The 27,720-nt window shown below is 51.7% G+C and overlaps 1 protein-coding gene across 3 annotated transcripts in view; it reads left to right on the plus strand.

Moving 5' to 3' along the window:
- TBC1D14 (TBC1 domain family member 14) overlaps nucleotides 1-27,720 on the plus strand; it is a 93,580-nt gene that overhangs the window by 53,819 nt on the left and 12,041 nt on the right. Inside the window, exons 3-11 of one of the 3 annotated variants that reach the window (XM_021677701.1) lie at nucleotides 7,168-7,286; nucleotides 9,456-9,538; nucleotides 10,987-11,104; nucleotides 12,985-13,091; nucleotides 16,441-16,521; nucleotides 17,412-17,506; nucleotides 20,343-20,414; nucleotides 21,111-21,239; nucleotides 25,060-25,169. In XM_021677701.1, the coding sequence (XP_021533376.1) occupies nucleotides 7,168-7,286; nucleotides 9,456-9,538; nucleotides 10,987-11,104; nucleotides 12,985-13,091; nucleotides 16,441-16,521; nucleotides 17,412-17,506; nucleotides 20,343-20,414; nucleotides 21,111-21,239; nucleotides 25,060-25,169 (914 nt within the window). The remainder of the gene's footprint in view (nucleotides 1-7,167; nucleotides 7,287-9,455; nucleotides 9,539-10,986; nucleotides 11,105-12,984; nucleotides 13,092-16,440; nucleotides 16,522-17,411; nucleotides 17,507-20,342; nucleotides 20,415-21,110; nucleotides 21,240-25,059; nucleotides 25,170-27,720) is intronic. The other 2 variants (XM_021677702.1, XM_021677703.1) reach the window with 2 other exon arrangements.

Consider the following 27,720-nt stretch of genomic DNA (forward strand, 5'->3'; position numbering starts at 1 on the left):
ACACGGAGCGCGCGATCGGATAGGCGGCGCGGCATCTGCGCGCCACTGAGCGGCCTGCCGCCCCCGCCCGCGCCCGCGCCCGCCGAGCCGCGTCCGAGCCGCCGCCCGAGGTTCCTGGAGCCGCCCGCCGAGCCCGCCCGGGCATGGAGCCGCCGGCCGCGCGCCCCTGAGCCCCGCGGCGTTCATGGTGAGTGCGGCCGGCCCGCCCACCGGCCCGGGCGCCTGCGTGGGTGCGTGTGCGTGTGTGTGTGTTGCACACGACTGCTCCAGCGAGCGGAGCCTTGCACGCGGCCACCGTGTTCCCCGCGTGCCTCCCAGCAGGCTTTGTGTGTGCGGTTTTGCGAGCTGTTCTCCCAGGGGTCGGTGTTAGTGGGGGCCGTGAGAGGCCGAGGGGGCGAGCCGCCGCGTCCTGATTGTTGTCACCCCGCAGGGGACTGCAGCCTGTTCTCCGACTCGGGCCAGGCCCGGCCCCCCTCTCCCAGGCCAGGGGGGCCTTGCCCGTGGTCCTGGGGGAAGCCTTTGTGCGGGGGGCGGGAGGGGGCAGCCTGCACCGTTTGGTCAGATGGCAGCAGCGGCCAGGCTTGGTAAAACCCACAGTTCATCTTTAACACATTGCATTCACCAGACCGCATATTAACTTCTGTGTTCTACGTGTTTTGTAAGGAGCACAACAATTAGAAGAGGTTCCCGACGGTTGCTTTCCCAAATGCCGTTTCCGGTAAGGTGGAGAACGCTCTCTGGGAACAGTGCTGCAGGGTGAGCAGCCCGGGAGGTCCTCAGGGGGCCTTTTTGCTGTGAGGTCAGGCCGCCGTGGCCACCAGGACGGTCTCCCGGAAGGCTGAGCACTTGTGAGACCTGGACGGGCCACTCTTCCGAAAATGTCCAGACCAGCGCCCCTCTCCCCCAGAACTGCTTGTTACCCATGGCAAAGTGTGAAACCAGCTGTGGCCTTCCAGGCGCTTCCCTGTCGCGGCATTTTCCCTACGGCCCTGTTGAGTACCCCTCCTAGTGGGAAATACTGAGAAGGGTAATTTTTTAGTAACACAACAATGGAAAAAATTCCCAGCCATTTTCTGGGCACCTGCGGCGGCGGCTCTTACGGTAATCTGTTTTCACAGGAAGGGCGTTTTCACAGGAAGGGTGAAGGAATGCGTTCAAGGTCACGCTGCCAGTGGTGGTCCTTGAGGTTGAGGTTGAGACCCAGGCCTGCCGCCGCGCCGGCGCTTCCCCTGCCAGCTGCCTGGGCCCTTGGTCTGTGCAGGTGTGGCTGCTGCCCTGCCGTGGACGGTGGGTCATGTGGATCGTATGGGGACCACAGCTGTCTTGCTGGAAACGGCCAACCTTGCCATGGTATGCAGTTGAGTCAAGGACTGAAGCACAGGTCTTGGCTGACGGCGGAGTCTTCCAGGCAGCCAGGGGGCTTCCATTTCTGGCCACGCGCTCCTGGCGCTGTCGGTAGCATTGACGACCCTTCCTGCCGTCCTGCCAGGAATGCTTTCTTTTCATCATTTGAGAAGCTTGATCTTCGTCCTCTTAAAACAAAGGTCTCTTGAGGTCACCTTTTGGTTTTCCTTTTTAATGGCAAGTTAAACACTTACCTCAGGAGGCTGTCACCCTTATCCTCGCCCTCAGCACTGCTCCGATCACACACGGGATGTGGATCCTGCCGTGGGGCGCATCTAACGGGCTCGCCACGCCTCTCACAGGTTACTTTCCAGCTCTGCACCAAGTCCAGCTTCTCCCTCTTGGGACTAGTCCCACCAGCTCTAGGTAGCTTGCTCTTGAGACTTCGACTCAGCATCATTGCCCACATGATGCGCTCGCCCTGACCCACGGATGAGCCTGCCCGAGTGTGTCCCTTGGCTGCTGCTTGCCCTGTCAGGATGCCTCTCCCGCACCCAGCCCAGATCTTCCCTGTCCTTTGTGCACTCGTATGGCACCCTTTATGAGATGCCTTCCTTGATTCCCGCAGCCGTAGACATCGGTCCTGGGGCTTGCTCTCTTGTGGCATTTTTCCTGATCTGCTCCCATCAGCTCTGCCGCCATCTTACTGCCCCTCCCAGAGCCCTTCAAGGCTGAGGTCTGGGTCTCCTCAAGTGCCGGCCCCATGTGGTCCCTTCACAGATGAGGTCCCTTTCCCTTTTCCTCCTGCCTGCTAAATCTGTTTTGCTTACGGTCCCTGAATGAACCTGGGGCCCTGCTCCTGCCTCCTGGCTTTTTTCCTGACCCTTTGCTGGGTTATCAGACCACACCCACAGCTCAACCCCTGGTTCCTTGTGGCAGGTTTGTTTGCTGCTCTAGCTGGTGTTAGTCTGGTCTTCCCAGCAGGATACGTGGTAAACTCCTCAGGGCAGGGGTTGTGACCTACCATGCTTACAAATGAGTGGCTTGTAAACTTTGTTGACCCCCATCCCTCCCCCCCCCCCCCCCCCAGACAATTTGAAACTCTGGACGCAGATATAACTAGGATAGAACTGGTAACTAAGATAGAGCTGAAAGAAACTGTCCTTACTATGTGGACTCTGCATTTTTTAAAAATTGTTTGATTTTTAAAGAAAATGTTGACATGACTGCCTAAACTGATTTATCACTGGAACTTTGAAAAACCCTGTTCTCAATTCCCTCTGTGGCTGGGCAGGGTGTTGGTAGGGTGATTTGTACTGAGCAGCCTGCAGGCTCATCAAAACTTGATCCCATAGGGGTCCCAAGAAGAGAAGAAACTTTGTGAGGATCAATTGGCCTGAGGCTGGGCCTGGTCCACAGAAGGGGCTCACGCTTTAGTGGCAGCTGCGGAACGGGCCTCACTTCACCTCCTCCCAGGAGCCTTCACGGTTGATGCCTTTTCAGAGATGAGGAAGCAGGCTGAGTGAGGAGCAAGAGGACTTGCCCTAAGTCAGAACCAGGCTTACAACTCACTGTTCGCTTCCAGAGACCTGGCTCTTACCCCATCCCATGCCACCCCTAACGCTGATAAGTCATGGCCAAAAGTTGTTTCTCCAGAGATGCTTTATTTGCAGCCCTCCCGCCCATTCCCCCCAAAGGATTCTTCTTTTTCTTTCTTTTTTTTTTTTTCTGGTTAAACAATGATTTTATTGCTTGAGTGCGTAGACAAATTTATGCAACCAGGGCAGAGGCTGTGGGTGACTCGTATTTCCAACTGAGGGGAAGGGACAGGACTCTCTTGGTCTTATGAATATCGAGCCAACCACTAAACACGGCTTTGGGTCAGAATGAGCCGGAGTTTAGCATCCTTATCCTTTCTGTTCCTCTCATGCTGCTTTCAATCAGCAGCAGCTTTCTTTTTTTCTTTCTTTCTTTCTTTTTTTTTTTTTTTTTAAGATTTTATTTATTTATTTGACAGAGATAGGGAACACAAGCAGGGGGAGGGGCAGAGGGAGAAGGAGAAGCAGACTCCTGGCTGAGCAGGGAGCCCAATGCCGGGACTCCATCCCAGGAGCCTGGGACCACGACCTGAGCCAAAGGTAGATGCTCAACCAACTGAGGCACCCAGGCACCCCGCAACAGCTTTCTTAATTAAATGATAGGGATCCTCAGGAAGATCAGGAGCAAGTCCTTTGGACTTCAGAATTCTCCAGGTTTTATTTGCCTGTCACAGAAAGCACTTGGGCAAGGCCACGTGAGCCTCTCGGGATCACACCAGTTCCTGAGGAAGTCAGGCCCTTCTCGGCCAGTGTGTACATCTGTTCCTCCGTATCCTCAGCCACGTGGGGACACTGGGTGGTGAGGCAGGGCTGGCCGGATCGGGCCCTTCTCGGGAGCGGGTGTGCGGCCCATGGTGGCCGCGGTCGTGCAGCGGAAAAGGGCAGTCAGTCCTTTTTGGTTTCTAAAGTCAGTTTGTCGTATTGGGAATATGAGCTAACTGTTGACACCTCCATGTGAGCCTCTGGAAGAACTAGGTGTGGAGCAAGACCTGTGACCGTTTCCAGTGCCATTTACACCTGCAATGCTGTTTGGAGTTTTGGAAAGGCTTTCCTTTCGCTTTCAAATATGGGCAGGACAGGCCGCCTCTGTTTTTGTTTTGTTGTGTTTTGTTTTGTCTTAATCATGCAGTGCTCTGTGTGATTAAAACAAAAGTATTTGCCCTACATCTGCCCTTAATTCAATATTACAGGTTTCTGTCATGGTTGAAAGCTTTCTTTAGACAGAATGTGAGTGATTGAATTACTTCCGCATCATGTCTGTGAGCGTCTCTCATGCATTCTGGAGAGTGCTGGAAACTGTGGCTGCAGAGCCAGATGCTTGGCTTCTGATCCCAGCCCCCCGCTCCCAGCCGGGCCATTCGCTGACATCTCTGGGCCTGCACCTTCCCTCTGTGACATGGGGACAGAGGTGGTGGCTCCTCGCACAGAGGGCTGGCGGGAAGGTGACCTGTGTGTGTCACGTCCGCGGAAAGCTCTCTGCTCATTCACGGAGCTGTTTGTACTTGTAACAGAGCTTCGGAGTGCTAACTGAAGAGACCTGATATTTTTTGGTTACGAATCAAGGCATTTGGTTAACTTTACTCCTTTTTGTGTTTGTGCTGTTTGCAAATTTTGCAGGCTCCTTGATTGTTTGGCCCAAGAGCTAGCTTGCTTGCTTGCTTGCTCGCTCCCTCCCTTCTTCCCTCCTTCCCTCCCTCCCTTGTTTCAGGTCTAAGGGTAATGGCATTCAGCAACCAGGGCTATGCTTTATCAAGAACTTCCTGTGCGCCAGGCCTCTCCCTGTTCCTTAGATAGTCCTCTCTGGTTGGTATGGCTTCCCTTCCGTTTCTGCACATGCGGACATGAAGCTCAAGGATTCTAATAAGTGTTTTGCTGGAGGTCACAGCTGGTTCTTGGTGGGTCTGAATTTTATCCCACACCGATCTGGCTCCAGGCGCCACACCTAACCTGTGTAGGACTGGGCCTTTTCCCTCTAAAACTGCACACCTGTTTGAGTGTATTCACAAAGAGATTGGGCTGGCACGGAGTGGTCAACCCCAGCCCCTTGCTGGCTGTGTACTTGGGGGTAAGACACTTCACCCTGAGCCTCCGTTACCCTATCTGTAAAATGGGGTGAGACTTGCCATGGAGATTGTTACGGAGATAGAATGAGACAGTATGTGTAAAGCACACAAAAGCAAATGGAAATGGGTGTCCACATTCTGGGACATTTAACTTGGGGCTTGTCATCTTTGGCCTTGGCATATAGTTCACTAGACCATGGTCAGCAGATGAGTAGCACCTTACAGTGCATTCATTACTAATTCTTGTTAAAATGCAACATGCCTCAGAATCTTGCTCAACACACAGCTTTTGGTAGATTGTCTATAAAATCCAAGACTTTGACATCCTGGTGCTAGATGTGAAGCTTCCAGTGGCTTGATGCTGTGTTAGGTCACAGCTGAGTGCTTGAAACAGTGTGTGCTCAGGTGTTGACTCGATGAAAAAGGGAGTCTGTTTTCCCACTTTGGGGTAGGCAGAAGTCATTTTGGTATTTTTGTGGGACCATTTCCTGGTAGACCGCGATGGCATCTAATCTTGTGCCCCCAGATGCACAGAAACTGCCCCACCCACCTGCTTCTTGGTGTACCCCTTCTCACAGCCTGTGTGTTTTGAGGAAATAAATACACCTTTCTACTTTTTAGAAGCTTCTATAGGCTCTTGTGGTTGAGAGAATAATTGCTGGCCAAATCATGTTACCAGTAACAACTCCCTTGGCAGTGAGTGTCAACTTAATTCATTTTGCAATTAATTGCTTTCCACTCATGATATTGCTTCTGTTGTTATCTGGAATGGTTATTTAAATCTTGGGTTAGCTATTCATTTGTCTGTCCTGTCTTGCCAATTAGATTGTCTTCCCTTAAGTGGGAGGATCCCGAGAGCCTCATCTATAGGCAATAAGAAAGTATTGGTTCTTTTTTTCTTTTTGCCAGAGGGCTAAGAGCGTGTACATACACGCACGCGCACACACACACGCTGTTTCCGAAGCTAGACTCTTTGGTCCCAGCTTGCTTGACTCTCCTGAACTCTTCTGGTTGGGCATTTGGAATGTGGGTCACCAGGTGTGACCAAGGGACACATTAGTTACCCAGTGCTGTCATGGCACAAATATTTATGTAACAACTTGCAGTCATGGCTTCATACAAAGATGTTAAAGAATTTTTTTTTTTATGTTTCTGCTTTTAAGAAAATGAAACTGCATTTGCACAACGTGGATGGACCTGGAGTGTGTTATGCTAAGTGAAATAAATCAGACTGAGAAAGACAAAATACCATCTGATTTCACATATATGTGGAATGTAAAAAACAAAACAAATGAGTAAACAAACAAAAAGCAGAATCAGATCCATAATACAGAGAGCACACTGATGGTTGCCAGAGGGGGGCGGAGGGACTAGGTGGGTGAAGGGGAGTGGGAGACACAGGCTTCCAGTTATAGAATGAATAAGTCATGGGAACAAAAGGCCCAGCACAGGGAACAGAGGCAGTGATACTGTAAGAGCGTTGTATGGTGACAGGTGGCCGCCATACTCGTGGTGGGCACAGGTAACATATAGAGAAGCTGAATCACTGTGTTGTACACCTGAAACTAAGGTGACATTGTGTGTCAACTGTACTTCAATAAAAAAAATATATCTATGAAAAGAAACACTTTTAATCATCTTCTGCAAAAAATGTTTAGCCTTTTCCTCATTTCAGAAACTATTTGAAGGGCTAACAAAAATACATAAAATGCCATGAGATAAAAGGAAAGGGGTTTGAAATTTTGGTTGGAAGTGGGTAGGAGATGAAGCCAGGGGGTCAGATGAATGCTGGAGTCGGCTATTGCTCTGGCTTCAAGCTTCCCAGTGGTCACTGCAGTAACGAACAGAGGTTGACATTGTCCAGAAGCCAGAAGACACCTCTTACCCTGGAGAAGTGCAGAAAGCCTGAGCAGGACTGCTGGGGTGGTGGGCCTCAGTGACCAGCCCCTCCCCCAGCAGCAGGGGAGGTCGCAGTCCTCACTGCAGAGCTGTATGGCCCCTTTAGTTGCCAATGTGTCCTTCTGAAAAGGAAGTATTTTGGATGCGCTATCCTCAAAGTGACTTAAAAGACTTCGTTACAAAACCGCTTTCTTGCACTCAGAGAGGCTTCATAATATCAGAACTGGCGAGGTCCAGAGTTACCCCTTGTTTCTTTGTCCCAGGAATATGAAGACAAGGCTGGACGACCTAGCAAGCCACCCTCTCCAAAGCAGAATGTGAGGAAGAATCTTGATTTTGAGCCACTGTCCACCACCGCACTCATCCTGGAAGACAGACCAGCGTGAGTCTTTTTTTTTTGACAGAGGGAGAGACACAGCGAGAGAGGGAACACAAGCAGGGGGAGTGGGGGAGGGAGAAGCAGGCTTCCTGCCAAGCAGGGAGCCCGATGCGGGGCTCGATCCCAGGACCCCGGGATCATGACCTGAGCCGAAGGTAGATGCTTAACGACTGAGCCACCCAGGCGCCCCCCAGCATGAGTCTTAAAAAGAATCTCTAGAACGTTTGCTCGAGTTGATAAGTACAATTTGCTGATCACCTCTGTGTTACAAAAGAGCTCAGGTCACCAGAGGGAAGAAGAGTAAGCCCTAGCACATACTAAAATCCTCAGTTCCTCATTATTTCCTATAACATGTGTGCTATAATAATAATAATAATAAAGAATTGATTTGCAAAACCATCCTTTAACACAGAAGTTTTGACAAAGGTTTTCCATTGAGGTGGTTTTTCATTTTAATTTAGCATTTAGAAATACTAAGTAGCCACTGTAAATTATGGGCTGGCTCCTGACGGTAAGAAGCGCAGGGAAGTGTCCTGCAACTGGGGTGTTGCGGGGGCATCCCAGCGTCGTAAGACAGCTCCTGGCCTGGCCAGCTGGCTTCTTGGGGGTCGGTGGTACGTGGGCTGAGTGATCTTACCAGGCCTGCCTCTCCCTAGGCCTCTAGTGTCCATCGGTGGATAAGATGGGCTTTGATGACTGGTTCACACATCGCCTTTGGAGGTCTCAGTGAGGTAAAGGGACTGCTGCATTGTCCCAGGCCACAGATTGTCTCTCTTTAAGTATGGAGCTTCCATGAACATTGTGTTTGAATAGAAAGATCCCACAGCTTTGAAAAGAGGGAGAAAGAGAGCTTGTTAAAACAGTGGTTCCTTAGGTCCCTGCCTACCCTGAAATCTAAAACTGATGAAATCTAAAGAAGAAATGGTTTTTCTTCTTCCTTTTTTTTTTTTTTTTTTAAGATTTTATTTAATTATTGAGAGAGAGTGCATGCACATGTGAGTCAGGGGAGAGGGGGAGAGAGAATCGCAAGCAGACTCCATGCCAAGTGCGGAGCCTGATGCGGGGCTCAATCTCGTGACCCCGAGATCACGACTTTGAGCAGAAATCAAGAGTCGGATGCCTAACTAACCCAGAAATGGGTCTTCTAATGTTAACTCTCGGTCCATGGGAATTGTGGCTGTGTGGTGGATGGGGAGAGTCCTGCAGTGCAGGAATAGAAAGATGGATGGGGACCCAGAAAGAGCCCATTCGGGACCACCCTCCCAGCACTGTCAGAAGGCTCCGTGCCGGGGTGGCTCAGTTGGTTAAGTGGCTGTCTTCGGCTCAGGTCATGATCTCAGGGTCTTGGGATCGAGCCCCGCGTTGGGTTCCCTGCTCAGTGGGGAGCCTGCTTCTCCCTCTGCCTGCTGCTCCCTCTGCTTGTGCTCTCTCTCTCTCTCTGTGTCAAATAAATAGATAAATAAAATCTTAAAAAAAAAAGGCGCCATGCTCTCCGGCAGAAAGCTGGGCGGTCATTCAGAATATGCCGGAACACGGGCTGCTCTGTGTGAGGAGCACAGCAGCGGGACCTGCTGCCTCCCAGGTGTCAAGCACCCGCAAATTCACCAGCACATTTCTGGAAGAGCCTGTGCGTTTGAGTTTTTTTACCCAGGAATCAAATTGCACATCCATTTAGATGCTCAGAACTGTGATGCACATTTGTATGTAAAAGAAACAAAACAGATGAGCTCAATGAGCCCATAGTGGATACAAAGCTCACACCCCTGAGAAACTGGTCGGGGAGCGGATTCATCCAAATGCGCGACACTTGCCGTTAGGGTCCCTACTTCCTGGTCACTGTGGCAGCTGGGGTGCACTGTGGTCAGCACACGGTCGCCCTGGAGCCCGACTGAAGAATCCCGGGAGATCAGCGTTGATGGGAGCTGTGGGCAACTGTTCCTTTCTTTCTACTAATCTTTCTCCTTCAGGGTTTTTTAATAATGAGCTTGTTTTATTTCTGTAAGTAAATATTTTTAGTTTATGAAATTGCTGCATATTGGGTCATCTTAGCAAATGTAGTTTTTTGGTCTTTTGAGTTTTTCATTTTTTTTAGTAAATGATTCTTCAAGTTTTATTTTTCCAAGACTTTTATTTGATGTTTATAATAGTGAAAATCCTCTATTTTCTATCAAGAAACCTCCCAGCGAAGCCAGCTGAAGAAGCTCAGAAACACAGGCAGCAGTATGAAGAAATGGTGGTTCAGGCCAAGAAACGAGGTAATGGAATCTGCACATGTTGGTTATGTAAGACGGCACGAGATTTCGTGTCTTTCAGGAGATTTTCTTTTTACCTCCTGGAGCCCTAGATCCTGAACTTTGGTGGATGCCTAACTATTTTGAAATTTGTAATTTTCCATCAAAAGCGTATGTTTCCACTAAAACTGTCCATTCCCGGTAGCTTTCTTCAAGGCGATAACACTTTGGTGTTTTTTTTTTTTTTTTTGAAGATTTTATTTATTTGTCAGAGAGAGAGAGAGACCAAGTGAGCACAAGCAGGGGGAACGGCAGGCAGAGGGACAAGCAGACTCCCTGCCGAGCAGGGAGCCCGATGTGGGACTTGAACCCAGGACCCTGGGGTCATGACCTGAGCCAAAGGCAGATGCTTAACTGACTGAGCCACCCAGGGGTCCCAAGGAGATAACACTTTGAATTTACACAAGAAAAGAGATCACTTAGGACAGAAGTGCTATGTTGGGTAAAGCTTCAGCCCGAGGTGATGGGCAGACTTCCTCCCCTCTCTGGGCTCTGCTTTCCTCATTTACAAGAAGATGTGATTGGGTTTGATAAAATCTATGGAACACTTAAAAACTCTAAGATGGCAGCATATTTAAAAAGTATACGTAATAAACACACTGTGGCCCCATGCCACAACGAATATTAAGCGTAAACCGGAAGGACATTCGTTATGACACCTGCTGCAGTGTGGACAGGTCTTGAGGGCATTTTGCTCGGTGAAATCAGGTACTCACTCAGGGACACATATTGTATGATTTTACTGACATGAAGCCCCCAGAGCAGTCAGCATGCTAGAGATGGAGAGTAGAATGGTGTGGAGCTTCAGTTGGGGAAGGTGAGAAAGTTCTGGAGGTGGATGGTGCCGACGGTCGCACAACTGTGTGAACGTACTCAGTGCCCCTGGTTGTACACCTGAAATGGTTAGCATGCTACTGTTTGTTTTAGGTGTTTTACCACCGTGAAAGAAATACCGCAAAGCATGGGTAGATTAAGATGCATGGGATTTCCCAGAGTTGCTCCTCACAAGCTAGGAGTTGTGCCTGAGCCGTGAGAGGCGAGGCTAGAGGTTTGATTGGGAAGGAGATCTAGCAGGCAGCACCGGGGGCGTCTGGTGGTTGGCAGTGTTCTGGGTTTTGGCTGGGGTGGTCGTTTATGGGTTTCTCCCTTGTGGTAGTTCAACTGTGTTCTTACTTGTGTACTCTTCTGTCTGTGCGTTCTACTTAAAAACTCTTTGAGAGGTAGATGAGGCCTAAGCATTCTATACCCCATGAGGCCTGAAACGGGTGTTGGGAGGGAAGCTTCGCAGCTCCACTTCGGTCGCTTTTTCTGGGGGGGTTTCGCAGCGGGACTCTGAGCAAAGTCACCCTGCGTGGAAGCAGCGGGGGTCGGTTAACAGGTGCTCTCTTCTTGCTTGTGATCATGGTTTGCAGAGCTGAAGGAGGCCCAGCGGAGGAGAAGGCAGCTGGAGGAGAGGTGCCGACTGGAGGAGAGCATTGGCAACGCCGTCCTCACCTGGAACAACGAGATTTTGCCTAACTGGGAAACAATGTAAGCTGTGGTGTGGCGGGCACAGCTCGACGGCCGGGTGTTTTCCTCTAGAACCTACCGCAAGTGGCCGTGTAACCGGAGCTCCTGTCATAGGCTTCAGTGGATTTACCCTACACTTATGTGGCGTGGGGTCTCCCTTCCAACCTTGGTTCAGCCCTGCCTGCTGTCCTTGCCTGGACACCGTGACATCCCCCATCTGACCCCCAGATTGTCTTTGCTCAGTGTCCTGAGGGATCTTCTAAAGCCCAGGTCTGTGTCCGTTGTCCTCCGCCCAGTGTAGAATGTCCGTGACTTCCTACTATTTTGTATACAGTATGAATTCCTTTGCTTAGCTGGTGGGATCTTTTGTGAGATAACCTGCTTCTTCCTCTCTAGGCTCACAGCTTTCCTGCCTTGATGAGCCCTCTCCTTAGGGAGCCGCAGGACCTTTGCATGTTCTATCCCCTCTGCTTAGGGTGGTCTTGCCCTGTAACGCCTCATCCAGCTAACCCTTCGTTCTCTAAAGCTTAGGCTTCCTTGGGGAAGACTTTGCTGCCCAGGTGACTGTGGGAGACCCCTGGCTACACTGCACCCATCTGCTCCAGCATCTGTTGTCTTCTGAGGATGGGGACGGGGTCTGTGAGGACACCCCCAGTGGCCAGTACCCAGCAGAGTCTGGCAGCTGCTGTCATCTTAACACCCAAGGGACAGCTATAGATCTATTCTTCCTGCACGTTCAGAATGGGGGAGGGGCAGCGTGTGGACAGCAGTCCCAGTCCCAGGGCCAGGAGCAGACGCGGGTGGCTCCTTCTGGGCCTCAGCCCATTAGTGGGCACTGCCAGGGAGCGTGGATGCGAGTTTCCCTTCAGGCTTGTGCCTTTCCACTTGAACTGGATGTTAGGATGTTGGGGACTTGCTTCTGGCACTTTCCTGGGTGTTACTGGCTCTCGTTACAGGGGTCAGACAGCCCTGTTGAGGATCTCTGCTAGGAAAACAGGCTATTTTGGAGCCCGATTTTCTAGGCAGTGTCTTTAATAGGCTGGACACAGGAAATACTTTCTCTCAAAGGGGACCCAGGAACAGAGTGGAGGTGCTCAGAACCCCTAGGCTGTGTCCCTGTGTGGCTGCAGAACCCCTTGCCCCCGCAGTGCCTCCTGCCCTGGCCAATGCTTGATGTGAGCTAGACGTGGGCGCTTCCACAGCAGCCCGCATTTAGTGCACCGGCCGGGCGCCTCTGTGCCCTGTCCCCTCTGTGCCCTGTCCCACTTGACCTTCACAGCGCCCTTCTGGGGGAGGGTTTCAGCAGCTGGATGGCAGAGGGGAGAAGTCATCTGCTCTGGGTTCGGCAGGTAAGGCTGGAATTGGGATGCAGACCTGGTTTCGGTCACAGCAGCCCGTGCTCTTCCCCGCTGTGCTGCGCTGAGAAGCCCCAGGGGAGCCCTGGCACCTTCACGTTAGTCCCGGCTGTTGGCGGTGCGTAAGCATCGTGGCCCGCACACCTCTGCGTCTCCACTGCCAGCGGGGTTGGGCAGCTCACTCCCCGAGTGACTGGCCTGCGTGCAGTGCGGCTCAGGGCTCCCCGGCACCCCCACGCCGCGCCCAGCTGTCTGCGTTTCCTGCAGCGGCCCGGGCTCTTTCTTGCTCCGTGCCTTCTGCTCTGAAAGCCCTTCCCGTCCGTTACCTGCTTAAACTGCTGCCGGTCACTCAGGATTCAGCTCCCGAACAGCCATTGTTGTTGCTCTCCCGGCCTCTGGAACGCTGGGCTGCAGCTCCCCGAGGGCAGGGGCTGCACATGCGACTCCGGATCCCCTGCTCTTCTGGTCTGCGGCTGGGCACACAGGTAGCCAGATGTTTCTTCATGGAGAACAAACTCCTAAATCCACGCTTCCGTTTTTGTGCAGGTGGTGCTCTAGAAAAGTTCGAGATTTATGGTGGCAGGGAATCCCTCCCAGTGTGAGAGGCAAAGTCTGGAGCTTAGCCATTGGCAACGAGTTAAACATCACCCATGGTGAGTAGCTTGCCTGATCCTAGGCTTGGAGAATGTATCCTCTCCCCTTGCCTCCCTCTAGCCCCAGTCCTCTGGCTTCTCCCGTCCCCTCTGCCCCGTGAGGAAGAAAGGTAGCCACTGCCGTGAAGCTGAGTCTTTTGAGAGGCCTGGTAACTGTGTCCTCCAGGAGGGAGAGATAGCGGGGCAGCCAGGGTCACTCCTACGTGCCTCAGTTACCTGGGAGTCCCAAGCACACGCCTCCCTTCTTCCTGATACCTGTCCTCTTCCCTGAGTAGACAAGGTGGCACATACGGGTTTCAAAGCAGCGGTGGGCTGGGTCACGTCAGGATCTCTTCTCCAAGTGCTGTGGAAAGCCAGGCTTGATGGGGACATGACAGTGGAAGGAAGGTGGGTGTTCTTTCTGTGGAGGCATTCTATCTAGGGTACTGTGGGGTTTTTTCGCAACATTTTGTTCCAGGCAGCTCATACATAAGCACCGTAGAAGGATAGTTGCTGTGCCAGGCCCGGGGTCCCTGAGTCCTAGTAGCCGAAGTCCGGAGGGAAGGTTGAGATCTGTACTCCGCTTTCTTCGGGCTGTTTGTCTTTCCGGATGCCCCGTGCGGTGTGCAGGTGATCATCCCCCAGCAGCCGCACATGCCCCGGACTGGCTTCCTGCTCCGTGCCCGGCACCCCGCGAGGCTGCGCCCCCAGAGGGAGATTGACACTGGAGCTCAGACACTTAGAATCTAGTGCTTCGTAACTGGCGGTCACTCGTTCTCCCTTTTCTCCCTGGCTGCGGTCTCGGCTGCTGAGACGGGAGCCTCTTCCTCTTCCCGTCCTTTGTGCTCGTGCCCTGCACGCGCTCGTGTGGTTGGTGGTGGTTCCACGGTTTTCACCCCGTGGAAGGCGTTCGAGCGGAAAACTGATTTGTATCTTCTCTGTGTAGCTAGGGTTCATATTTTTTATTACTGTTATGTTATTTTTTTATCTTACAAGACACTGATCTCATCCCATGATGGGAGCCTTGTCCAGGCAGTGTTCTCCATCTTGAGTAAGGTCAGCTGATTATGTGGATGGTTACTGGTTTCTGTTTCTAGTGACCTCCTCCAAGCTCCATTTCTGGCTCATTTTAACTTCTTTACCTGAGAGGATTGTATGTGACATTTAACTTGTAGGACTCGTTTGTAGGGGTTTGGAGAAATTGCTGAGTATTTGCCTCAGTCCTTGTTCTTGAAAAATTTCTAAAGTCTATCAAACAGCTGAACATAATGCAGAGTGTGTGTGTGTGTGTGTGTGTGTGTTTCTCATTGATGCCTGTGTTGATTTTAGGGAAATTAGAATCTTCTGTGGACCGTATCCGAGTAGATGGGGCTAAACAGCTAGTTAATCGATTATACGTCTTGAAAGTTGTCTAAATCCTGGTGTTGGTTCATTTTATTTACGTCGCACCTTTCTGGTACAGTTAGCTGCCTGGTGTCCGTTGCCCCCGCCAGAGGACGTGCCCCGGAAGCTGTGGTCCCACCTGTCCTGCTCTCTGCTCTGTCACCTGGGCCCAGCCCAGCTCTCTGCATATGGCAGGCCCTCAAGAAGTATTCACCGAATGAATGCATGCCACCTTCTTGGGTTCTCCTTAATCTCCGTTTTACTGAACAATTAAGCCAGTAACGCAGATAGTCGTGAATTCCAGTTGTTGAGGCAGGCATCACGTTCGGTTCTTTACTTACCTGTCTTCTGTAACATCGACAGCCATCCTGAAAAGGTTAGGGACTCTCCCCCACCCTGGTGCGTGCTGGAGTCAGGATTTGATTCTACCCCTGGCTGAGTCGGAAGCCTGCGTTCCAACTTGGGAAGCCCTGGAGATTTGCTCTTAAAGGTTGTGCTTGTGAGATCGGAAGCTTCTAGGAAGTCAGTGTAGTACTATTATTAAACCTTCGCTCTGTGGGAAGTCAGCCTTGGGCTTTGAACCCGGGTCTGGGAGGAAGGTGTGTTTGCTGTTCCCCTCGTCACTGCAGACACAGCAGCAAAGCCACAGAGATACTTTTAGGACTCCGACACTCTGACCCATTCTTCCCCGAGGCTGCCGGTGTCTGTGTTTGAACTGTCACATACCTCTCCTGGCCAGTGGTTCCCAGGGGTCAGGGGCCGTGGGGTGGTTTCCTTCCGTCTTCTGCTGAAACGATCAAAGCCAAGCCCACCTTCTGGAAAGAGAGGAGGCATAGGTTCTCCAGACCTTCTTGTCTAGGGATAATAGTGTGAAGTTACATTTCACAGTCGTACCCTCTTCTGCCCTGGTCGACCAGTGTGTTGTGAGTCAGATCTGTAACAAGGCTGGAAAAAGGTCAGTAATCCAGATTTCACTTGTTGGATCACAGTGCTGTTACCACAGCTTGGCTTATGCTTTAATAAAATAGCATTCACTGTCTGGGAGGCGGTCGTGCTCTTTTGTATTTTCCAAAATAATGATGGGAAAAGTAAAGTGACAGAAATTCTCTGGGTAGCTGCAGTGAAAGTCTTAGTGATGCATCGGTGCTCATCAGCGACATGGATGTGGATGAGGGACCCGGGGCTGGGGTGAATGGCCCGGGGGCCCTGGGAAGTCTCTGCAGGTGGAGTCCTCACTTTGGTTCCTTCAAGAATGGGGTGTGGATATACCCGCGGAGGGCTGTCTATGACAGCAAAATTTGTGAGCATGAGGTATTATTTCACTGTTCGTAAGCTACTCAAAGAGAAGACTTACTGAAAAAGAAAGTTGTTAGGGTGGGCGGGGGAGATTTGGAGCCCACCTTATGGGGGCTTATCCTGGGAATTGGCTGCCAGTAGGAACCCTGGTGTCGTGAAGCCTCTGCCCATTGTGCTCGGCCCCCTCCCCACTTCCGGTAGCGAGATGAGGGCGCCTGGGCCATGGCGGTAGGGGCTGCCTCTTGTCCTTTTCTGAAACCAGATGGGTTTCTGCTGGTCTCTGCTTCCGTCCATCAGTCTGATGTTCGTTGATTATATGGATCTGTGTCAGTCCCAGCGCCTTTTGCTCTAGACACATAGGTGAGTGAGAGACCTTTATGGTCTCACCCCCAAGGAGCTCCCAGGCTGGTAGAGGCAATTAACTCAGAAACAAGTCAGAACAGTGGCCTTGTAGGGGCAGATTGTGTAATTTAAGTCATACCCGACATCGTGGTAATATTTTATGAATTCTTCCTTAGTATGTGCTGATGTCTTAGGCCGCAGTAGGACCTTCAGGCCATGTTGGGGGGAACTGTTCATGTGGTCTCGTGAGCGTGCGGACTGAGGTTGAACTGTCAGTATTGGAACGAGGCAGTTGTGTGCTCTCTGTGCCCATGTGCCCGTGATACTTACCCTGAGGCTTTTCTTCCAGAGCTCTTTGACATCTGTCTTGCCCGAGCCAAGGAGAGGTGGCGATCCTTCAGCACAGGAGGCTCTGAAGCGGAGAACGAAGGTACACACCCTGCTAAACTGGGTGGGGTACTTGGGTCAATTGTGTGTCGTTATTTATCATACAGCAGACTTTCCTTTACTGAAGTAGTGGTTGGTGCGAATTTATGAAAAGTTTCATGGGAAAAAGGATTTTTTTTTTTTTTTTTTTTAGAGCAAACAAGTTGAAGAAAAAGCTTACGAGAAAGACCATTTCCTGAGACGCATTTGTGTGCAGACGGGCAGGAGGGCCAGTCAGAACCAGTGTGGTTTCACTGTTCCCGTGGTTTTAGTAGCCTGGCCCCCAGGACTGGTCTAGTGTTGGCTCCTACAGGAGCTTGGTAGCTAGTCCATGGAAACAGGAACACCACACATGTGCTAGATGGTGCTTTTAGAATGCCCCCGGATGCACAGGAGTGATTACGGCTGGTGCTTAAATAGCGTCTTTTTTTACTGATCTTTGTTTATACTGTTCATGTAGTACTGAGGGAATTCCAAAATACAAAACCAGTTATTTGTAAACGTTTGTCAGAAATAGTATGCAGGAGTGTTTCCCCTTAGTAACTGCCGTGCATGCTAAGTTCACACCAGGGATGTTTTAGGGCAAAGGAAGGTGTGTTTTGTGAATATTCACTTACTCGTCCTTCCTTCCACTGACCGTTGTTGATGTCAGGTAATATCAGATGAGATTTCGATTTCAGACTCTGGGAAGTCCCTAATGACGATCCAGCCTCAGCGGGTGCTGCGAGGTTTTGCTCTTCGGAAGCCCATGGTGGACCGTGTGGGCTCCCGCTGTAATCCGGCCCATGTACTTGTGCAGAACGATGTCCCGTGTCCATCCCTGTCACACTTGAGAGCCTTGTGATTGCGCGTGCCTGTCTCTGAGCCGTGTCCTGACTCTTCGTCTTTTGACAGATGCCGGGTTTTCAGCCGCAGACAGAGAAGCCAGCTTGGAGCTTATTAAACTGGACATTTCGAGGACGTTTCCTAATCTCTGCATTTTCCAGCAAGTAGGTGGCAGTCATTTGTTGCTTTAAGTATGTTTTGTGTAAACGTCATAGCTGCCAAACTGCACGTGTTTGTAATCAAGTTTGAAAAGCACTAGGGGTTTTGGGCGTGGGGGAGGGCAGTCTTATGTCATCACGTTTAGACCTTTACAGATGAGGCTAATTCATCCTTCTGCTTTCAAAGGCAGCTCTGGTTCCTTTTACGATGCATGTACCCAAGCCTTGGAAGGGAGGAAGGGCCTGGTGTGCTGCTCCATCTGACGGAGCTTCCCGGCTGCAACTACGTTTTCAGGGCTGCACAGAGTAGCACTCCCTCAGAAGACGATCCGGGTGGGGAGCCTGGGGTGCGGGTGGGGGCGTGCAGAAGTCCTCAGCAGCTGCGGGCTGTGGTGAGGGTGGGCTTCTGAGCAGATGGCCCAGGAGAGAGTGGTGACACCCCCATGTGCAGAACCAGCCGTGGGAGACAAGATAGAGTAAGTACCCTCTTTGGATGGCAGTAAAGAGAACCGTGGTTTCTCCCGTGGGCCTCTGAGCTAGCACAGGCAGGGCTCAGGGCTGCCGCCTGTGGATTTTGGAGTCATCAGAACAGAGGGGCGTGAAGACCTTTTCTTCCAACAGCAGACATTTCCCCGGGGTCTTGTTTGACCTCTCCCGTATCCAGTCTGTAACGGTTTTTGCCAGTTCTACTTCTGAAATATCCTTGAATCTGTTCTTGCCCTGTTCCCACGGCCCCTTCTTGGTTCAGATTCCCGTCTTTTTGTGGATCGCTGTGCCAGCCTCCACACATGTCCCTGGCCGCCTCCGTGTCCTCACCTCGGCGCTTGCCAAGCATCTTTGGAATCCCCAACATGATTCTGTCAGGCCTGTGTTTCTGGTGTCATGCCATGCACGCCCTGGATAACCAGTAAAGGATGGTGGAATGAACCAGAACAGAGAGTTCACCAGCCACATGGAAGGAGGCAGGCATGCGGATGCACATGTTAGACACACGGGGGCTTTGCAGAAATGTAGGTGTGTCCCAGCACGGAGGAGCTGGGGCCACTCTGCTGGGAGTCCGGCATGGGGGCGGCGGGTGTCGGGAATGGGGTTGCTGGGGAAGGGACCCTCAGGCTGTGCTTGGACTAGGTTTGAGTGACAGTCTGACCAGACGATGGGAAAGACATTCCAGGCAGAAGGAGGACTAGAAGAGAAGCATCAAACAGTGGGTGGTGCAGGGGATCCCACTTCCCTCCGAAGGAGTGAACAGAGAGCATGGAGTTCAGGGCTGTGGCCCCCGCTTACCGACCCCTGGCTGCTATGGCCGCACCGGGAGCCCGTGTAGTTCAGCTGTGCCCTGGAGGAAGGGGAGCGTCAGGCCAGTGCTTTGAGATCTACACCTGCCCTGCAGCTGACAAGGGCAGTCGGGGAACCGGAACGGGGCCTGAGAGGGTGCTGGCGTCTTGCCGATGCTGAGGACCAGCGTTCCCAGACTGGGGACCCAGTGTGATCTCTGTGCAGTCTGTCCTGGGGACTCAGCCTCATGGACTTTGAGAGTCACAAGGCAGTTATCTTGGTGCAGGGAGATGTGTTTAGAAGAAGAGAAGGGGCTCTAGGGGTCTCTCAGGTGTGGGTGGGGGCAGATGGCAGAGAAGTTGGCTTTTCTCCTTCCCTCTGGGTTCCTTTGGGTGTGTCCCTCAGTCTGTGGTGCCCTTAGCTCTGAATTCATAAGTGGGTAGTACCAAAAAACAAAGTGCAGTGGGAGGGGAGAGTGTGGGGAGATGTCCAAAGCGAGGGCATCTGACATAGGGGGCCGCCATCCACTGGCACCCTCTTTTCTTCAGAGAAAGGACATTCAACACATAGAACGGTGGAGAATCTTTTAAGTTAAAAGCATTTACCTTAAGAGAAGTTCAGCATGATGTTCTAGTCTTTCTCATTCAGTGATGGTCAGCGGTGGTGGTCAGGTGGGCATTTGGCACTCTGTCACCGAGCTCCGTGCCCATCCCCCTTCTGCCCGCTTGGCACCGGATGCCGTCTTTGTTACCTTCCCGTGTGGGCTTTCCTTCTTTCGTCCGTCTGATTTAGAAGTGTCTCTTCTTTTACTTCTCGTATACGCCAGAATGTGATGGTTTGGGCCATGGCGTTCTTTTGTAAGCCACACACGGTCACGTGCAGAGTGACTTTGTCGTCACATGCCACGTACGCTTTTTATTCCTTAAGTTGACTGTAGCCGAAGGGTAGCTATGGACGGGGACTGTGGGATCTGGACCCTACCGGTCCATTCACGGTGCCTTCAGACACACTGACATCGCGGGAGGTACCTTTTTTGCTTCTGTGCTCACTTAGGAAACAGGAAATTCCAGCACAGGTCTCGGGTGGCAGGACCGGGAGAATGTTAATAAAATGGTTGCTGTCAGGACTGACACTCACAGGGTATTTCTTAAACCTGCCTGCTGAAACACACAAAAGAAACAGACGAGGATCATTGCCGGGAGAGGAGACAGGCGGGTCACCTGCTCTGAAGAGCCCTGGGGTAGCTGGCTTGCCTGCTGAGCTGTGGAGGGGAGACACGGTTACGCAGCAGGAGCCAGACTAAGGATGCTTTCCGAGTGAGGTGTTCATGCCTGACCCACCAGGTTTTTTCCCAGCAGCTTTGTAGGCTGAGCTGCAGTCTCTGGTTAACCGTGGATTGGTCGTGAACTCGTTGAGTCATGCAGGATGCGTAGAGCTGCGAGCATAATGCTTGGCGACTGGTTCGTCCTCCGAGAGCAGCTGGTGTGACCGGCAGCCGCGTCAGATGTCCATCTGAGTACTAACCAGACTTACACACGTGTTGTTTTTGGTGTGTTGATCCTTTTAGGGTGGTCCATATCATGACATGTTGCACAGTATTTTGGGCGCTTATACTTGTTACCGACCGGATGTGGGTTATGTAAGTGAACCTTTTCAATATCTTACAATGTTACCATCTAAAGAGAAAGTCAGAATATTGCCCAGCACAACTTAGCTGCAAATGTCAGGTTGAGTGGTGCCTTCATTTTTTTGTTGTTGATGTCGGGGGGAATGGAGAGCTTTGTGGTCCGTGAATTGCCTCCGCTTTCTTGTAAAGGGGTTGAGCTGACACGGCCTCTCTGTGGCACTAATCACATTGTGATTGGATTTTATTTTCATTTTTTGCATGGGATTCTTTTTTCTTAGCATTAAACCAGAAAAGCTTTTAAGCAGTAACCGTTTACACGCTGCGCTGCTGTGTTTCCACGGCTTGGCAGCTGTGCGCGCATGATTGGAGCCCTGACGCCTCAAGTTAGAGCCCCATGTCCGTGGCGCTGGGCACCGTCCGTTCTGGAGGGCAGCCTGTCAGGTGCCGGATGCCATCGTTCATGGTTTTCCATGTGGCCGGAGGTGGGGGCTGAGGGAGCGCAGGCGGGGGGCCGATGTGGCTGAGCAGTCGAGGGAGGGCAGGTGGGCGCCGCGGAGGCACTCAGTTCAGCGGTGGGTGGTGGATGGGTGGGTGGCCATGTGGGCCCTCCTAGCTTGAGGGTGTTTGGTTCCTCTTTCAGTCCGTGAAAGAGCAGGTCCGACCGTGGTGGCTGCCGTGAGTTTAATGCCCCCTTCTCTCCTTCCTCAGGTGCAGGGCATGTCCTTTATAGCGGCCGTGCTGAGCTTGAACCTAGATACTGCAGATGCCTTCATTGCTTTTTCTAATCTTTTGAATAAACCCTGTCAAATGGCGTTTTTCCGAGTGGACCATGGCCTTGTGAGTATCCCCAGTATGTGTGCCTTCACACAGCCAGGGTTGCTGATCGTTCTGTCTTTTCAGAGGGAAATACACGGTTGATAGCCATTTGTATGTTGTTTTTTTTTTTAATTCATTTATTTATTTGTCGGTGAACACAAGCAGGGGGGAGCGGCAGGCAGAGGCAGAGGGAGAAGCAGGCTTCCCCAGGGAGCAGGGAGCCCGACGTGGGGCCGATCCCAGGACCCTGGGATCATGACCTGAGCCAAAGGTAGACGCTTTACCGACTGAGCCACCCAGGCGTCCCATTTGTATGTATTTAACACATTCTTTCACAAGTATTTCTGAAAACACATTCTTTAAACGAGGAAGGAGGGACAGCTCCTGCCCGAATACACATACTTGTGTCACGGCAGAAGCTGAGGGGTGCCCTCCACATTTGGATCCATCACGGAGAGCATGGCATCATCCACTCTGTTGTTGCTCACTGCAACCCTGGGGCTCTGCTTCATGCAGTGCACCCACCCCCACACGGGAGAGGGGACGTGGTCACGACCACCTCTTTATTGCTGTAGTCACAGACCAGGTGGGAGGAGCTGACAGGAGTTGCCCTGGGGAGGCCCCTCACGTGCTTCCAGAGGTGGGTCTCCTGCAGGGTGCCGATGAAGAAGCAAGGCTCAAAAATGACATGATCCATCAGGGTACATAGCTGGTGAGTGGAATTGCTGGGATCTTAACCCATTCTGCTTCCTGAGCCCGTGGGCTTTCTACAGCCCGGAGAGCCGCCCACTAAAGGGGCCCATTGTCTGATTTGCTGGTAACGGTCACCAGTACTTCGAGGAGACAATCTCGGGCATGTTTCTTCCTTAATATCCTAAGGACTCTGGAGTGTTTCTTGCTTAGGCAGTACCTACATTTAAAAAAAGTAGTATTTCGGGCGCCTGGGTGGCTCAGTCGTTAAGCGTCTGCCTTCGGCTCAGGTCATGATCCCAGGGTCCTGGGATCGAGTCCCACATCAGGCTCCCTGCTCGGCGGGAAGCCTGCCTCTCCCTCTCCCACTCCCCCTGCTTGTGTTCCTGCTCTCGCTATCTTTCTCTCTGTCAAATAAATAAATAAAATCTTTAAAAAAAAATATTTATAAAAAAAGTAGTATTTCAACACAGCTGAGAATGTGGTAGCTGTTAGGGGAGCTATAAATTGGTAGAGGCCTTTTGGAAGACAGTTTGGTTTTAACTATCAGTAGTGGTAAATGGCATGGGTGTGTAGTTCTGCTTGTGCGAATCAATCCTGAGAAAGTCACAGGTATGGACAAAGATGATTATTACAGGGGCGCCTGGGTGGCTCAGTCGTTAAGCGTGTGCCTTCGGCTCAGGTTGTGATCCCAGGGTCCTGGGATCGAGCCCCACATCGGGCTCCCTGCTCAGCGGGAAGCCTGCTTCTCCCTCTCCCACTCCCCCTGCTTGTGTTCCCTCTCTCACTGTGTGTGTGTGTGTCTCTCTCTGTCAAATGAATAAATAAAATCTTTAAAAAAAAAAAAGAAAAAAAAAGATGGTTATTACATAATTATAACTGTAATTATTTAAAATCCTTTTTCATCGTAAAGATGAAAACATTTTTAAAATGGGGGTTTAGGGGGAGGCAGATGGTTACTTAAAATCCGGCAGTAGAAACAACAGATGTTGGCAAGGATGCGGAGAAAGGGGAAGCCTCTTACACTCCTGGTGGGAATGCAAGCTGGTGCAGCCACTCTGGAAAACAGGATGGAGGGTCCTCAATAAAAGTAGAGTTACCCTACGTAACGCAGTAATCGCACTACTGGGTGTTTACGCAGAGTGAGACAGCACCGATTCAGAAGGATACGTGCACTCTGATGTTTAGTGCAGCATTACTTACAACAGCCAAATTGTGGAAGCAGCCCAAGCGTCCATCTGCTGATGAATGGATAAAGAAGATATGGGGGGGGCGTGTACATACACAGACATACGTATAGTGGAATATTACTCAGCCCTGAAAAAGAATGAAGTCGTGCCATTTGCAACATCATAGATGGAGTTAGAGAGCGTTATGCTAAGTGAAATAAGTCCGAGAAAGACAAAGACCATATGATTTTTCTTATATGTGGACTTTAAGAAACAAATGAACAAAGGGAATAAAAAGACAAATCAAAACACAGACTCCTAACTCTAGAGAACAAACTGGTGGTTATCCCAGGGCAGGTGGCCAGGGGGATGGAGGAAATAGGTGATGGGGGTTAGGAGCACACTGAGCACTGAGTGATGTGTGGAGCTGTTGAATCACTCACTATATTGTATGTCTGAAAATAAGGTATCGCTGTGTGTTAACGTACTGCAGTTAAAATAAGAGAAATAATAAAATCTGGCAGCGTATGTGGTGCAGTAATGAGATTGGCATCATATTGTGGAAAAGTAAGATCAGAAAGTGGATTCTTTTTTAAGATTTTATTTATTTATTTGACAGACACAGCGAGAGAGGAAACACATGCGGGGGGGAGAGGGAGAGGGAGAAGCAGGCTTCCCGCCGAGCAGGGAGCCCGATGCGGGGCTCGATCCCAGGACCCCGGGATCATGACCTGAGCCGAAGGTAGACGCTTAATGACTGAGCCACCCAGGCACCCCTAGAAAGCTGATTTTATTTCAAAAGTATCTGAAGCAGAACATGTGCTGTAACAGCTACCATATTTAACAATAGAAGGAAATGAACAATATTAATAGTATTTTTGGATGATCTTTTTTGTTTCTATACTAAAGTTTTCTACAGGGAGCATTTACAGGTTTTGTAGTCAGGAAAATACTTGTTATATATAATAAAATGATTTCTATCTCAGTATTTCCTAATTGTGAAGATAAGACCCCACCTTTCTCTTTAGACACATATGATAAAAACTGCGCTTGTGAATTTCTGTGGTTCTGGAATTTAAGGCACGATCATAGAATCATAGTGTGGAACGGGACCTTCTTGACAGCGGGTCTCCTGACAGCGCCGTGGACATGGGGGCTGATAGGTGTGGGGGGGCGTCCTGTGCTGTAGAGGAGACCAGCAGCATCCCCAGCCTCTCCCCGCTGAATGCGAGTAGCACCTCCCCGCTAGCGTGTCCATCAGAAACGTCCTCCGACATTGTCAGGTGTCCCCCCGGGGGCAGAGTCGGGACCCGCTGGTCTACAGTACATCCCTTCGTTGAGTCGGAGAGTCGCCAGTTGCCCGCATGCATCCAGGTGAATGGCCCAAGAGGGGGCTGGCGCTCTGACGCGGGTCATTGCTAGTCCCACCCCGGCTGTTCTTCCTGTTCCAGCAGCGCTCCCCTGCTCAGTGCGTGTTTTCCTGCAAACCTCTCGGAGCTGAAAAGCATGTGCCTTTACCATAGAGGCTCTGACTGCTTACTTTTCCTTAATATTTTCTCCCTTCGCTGCGTTAAAAGGGCAGCGTTTTGGGGCCACGCACGTCAGGATGACACTCCCTCGGGACGTGTGCTTTCTCGGGTTCCTTTAGACAGTTCTTCCTTCCTGGTTCTTGGAGAAGAGCCAGCCCACGACCCTCAGCCTTTGCAGTGGGCCAGGCACGGTTCAGGTCCCAGCCTTGCCGCACACCAGGGGGCCTCTGCCGCCTTCTGTGTAAGCGGAGGGAATACAACCATGTAGCGAGTGACGTTGTGGAGAGCAGAGAAGGGGCTCAGGTAGGAACTGCCCGGGCCCAGCGAGATGTGTACGCAGCTGCGGATGACGGTTGTCCTGTCCTGAAAGTGTCCGTATGTCGCCTTTCTGCTGTAGAGTGGAAGTCTGTGCTGATAACTGGTTGATTGGTCTATCTCACATTGTCTCCCCAGATGTTGACCTATTTTGCTGCATTTGAGGTGTTCTTTGAGGAAAATCTGCCGAAATTATTTGCTCATTTCAAGAAAAACAACTTAACTCCAGACATCTACCTGATTGATTGGTAAGACTGAATTTTCTGTGTGTTTTCTCCTCTCCCTGCCTGCTTTTCGTTGTCCTCACTGCTGGCTTCTCTCTGGGCTCGGCCGGACTCCCTCCCACATCCTGTTTTATCGTCTTCCCCACTGCCCTGCGTCTGAGGTGCCCTCTGCTTTTCAAGCTCCTGCATCTGCCAGGCGCTCTGAGGTCTGTTTTACTGTGTCCTTCCTTATTCCGCCAAGGAGAGAAACGGTGTTGTGGACCTTTTTGTTTTCAGAGTACCGTTTATCCGTGCAGTAAGCGAGATATCACTAACCACAGGTCTGTGCTGGGCCCCCTGCTAGGATCTAGTGATGAGCGGGGAGCAGGACACGGTGCTTGCCTGTCCGTAGCTCTGTCCAGAGGGAAGAGCTGCACCCACGGACAGCTCTGTAGTGTGTTGTACGTGTTGTCTCTTAGGAAGGGAAGATGGGCAGGGCCCTCGACCCTGGCTCGGCTCAGAGTACACAGAGGTGACCCGTGAGTTTGAGCCAAGGCGTGACGTGAGCACGTGGTGGCCCAGAATTAGCAGGGCTGTAGCAGTTGGTTTGGCGATGCTGGAGCCTACAGTAAAGGGGTGAGAGATCGTGTGGGACTTAGGTCCCATGCCGCGGAGCTTGGGCAGGATTGCAGGGGCCAGAGGGAACGGTTGCAGGCTTTTGCTCAGGGTGAGGATGGAGGCGGGTTATATCCAGAAGTGAGCTTTAGGTTACTTGGGAGCCCGGAGGCAGGGACACATGAAGGCCAAAAGACCAGGGCTTGAACTGAGGCGTGGGGAGCTGGTGGACGGTAGGGGGGCCAGAGGCCGAGGGAGAGGAGAGCTGCCGGTCCCTGAGGGAGTTTGCGGACGTGTGAGGGAAGGCCGAGAATCACCTGCACTCGAGTGTCCAGCTAGTGAGGGGCTCGCAGGTACTCCCAGCTGGGATCAGGTTTGGCAGTGTGCTTCATAGATTTGATTTTGGACACTGACTTTGAAGTACGTGCTGGACATCTAAGTAGACGTACAGATAGGAGGCTCCAGAGAGTTCTGGGTGCAGCAGTAGGCCAGGCAAGTCTTCATGCGCAGGTGGATGTGGTCGCCTGAGGAAGGGGTGGGATGTCACCCCCGAGAACACCCGTGTTTGGGGGCAGGTGGGAAGGCTAGCAGCAGACGTGTGGAACAGTGTGGGAGGAGATATGGTTCTGGAACCCTCAGGCCTGGTCCAGCCTTTCCTGCTGCTTGCTTCGTGGCCTTGGTGATGGGCATTAACCCTCTCCGCACACGTTTTCTCCTCCATCGCCTGCAGTGATGAACCTCGTCGGGCCTTAAAAGCTGATACCCCTGGCCCCCGCCACCCGGCTTACAGAGGGACTCTGCAGAAAAAAAGATGTCACTCGGCAGAATGGCCCGGTTGGGCCTCAACACAGTGTTGGCCGTGACTTCGCACGGTGGGGAGGGTGTTCGGGGGGCTCAGACCCCAGAGTCTTCAGCTTCTGCCTCAGCTGTGTTAGGCCTCCAACTCCGATTCGTAGGATTTCAGGCTAAAACTGAAGTTGGAAAACACTGTCTGGGATAGTGTCTTTCAAACTCTTTCACCCTGACTCGTAAAAGGAAAGGGATTTTATGTTGTGATGCCGTGCAGGGCCGTTGCGTACGGGAACTTCCTCTGTGTACCTGACCGAGATAAGTTTCAGACAATACCCAGCCCTTGCTTTGTCAAGGTAAAGCATTCTGAAACTTCCTATTCTGTTTACTTAAGAAAAACTGCTGGTGGTCATCCACCCTGATTGATTTCCCAGTGCAGTAATCTTGACTGGGTCACGAGGGGCAGCGCCAAGAGCACCATCCTAGAGGACCCACTCTTCTCTGTTCTCTTCTGGAGACCACTACCATCCAGATGGGGGCAGAGGCCCAGGGCGCCTGCATTCATTGACTGCAGTGCTGCTCACACAGGATCTCCTGTAACCTCAGAACAACCCCTCGGAGTGAAGTGTGACACCTCTGGCTCCTAGATGGGGAAACTGAGGCTCAGAGAGGCAGAGCGGCTTGCCCGAGGTCCTATGGCTACCTGGCACTCGGTGTTCACGTTCGCTCCTCCGGACCTTGTGTGCTCGCCCATGGAGCCCTTCGGAGGGATTTGGTGGGGACTTAGCATACCCCGAGAGCTGGGTCCCAGAGCTTGGGCTCCAGAGATTGAGTCTACATGCTGATGATGCTCCTGGGGGTGTGAACCTGGACCAGACTCGTCCATGATGAAAACTGACGCAGCGTACAGGGGGTCTCCATGAAAAGGAAGCTCCAGGGTTCGTGATGGGTCGTGGCTGGTGCCTGATGCCTCGTGAATGCTGCCCAGCCTGCTTTGGGGAGGCCTCTGCTCAGCTGCCCTCTGGCATGAGGACCAAGGAGAACACTGTCTGCGTTTGCATGGCGGTGGAGGGCTAGCGGAGAGGTGCAGTTGGGCCCAGCAAAACCGCGTGCTCTTGGCGCGCTCCTTGCAGCCCGGATTCGTGGATGGTCTGCGCTGATTCGGGTTCTTAGTTGGATGCCTCCAGGGAAC

The sequence above is a fragment of the Neomonachus schauinslandi genome, chromosome 2 (genome assembly GCF_002201575.2).
Source record: "Neomonachus schauinslandi chromosome 2, ASM220157v2, whole genome shotgun sequence".
NCBI classification, from domain to species: Eukaryota; Metazoa; Chordata; class Mammalia; order Carnivora; family Phocidae; genus Neomonachus; species Neomonachus schauinslandi.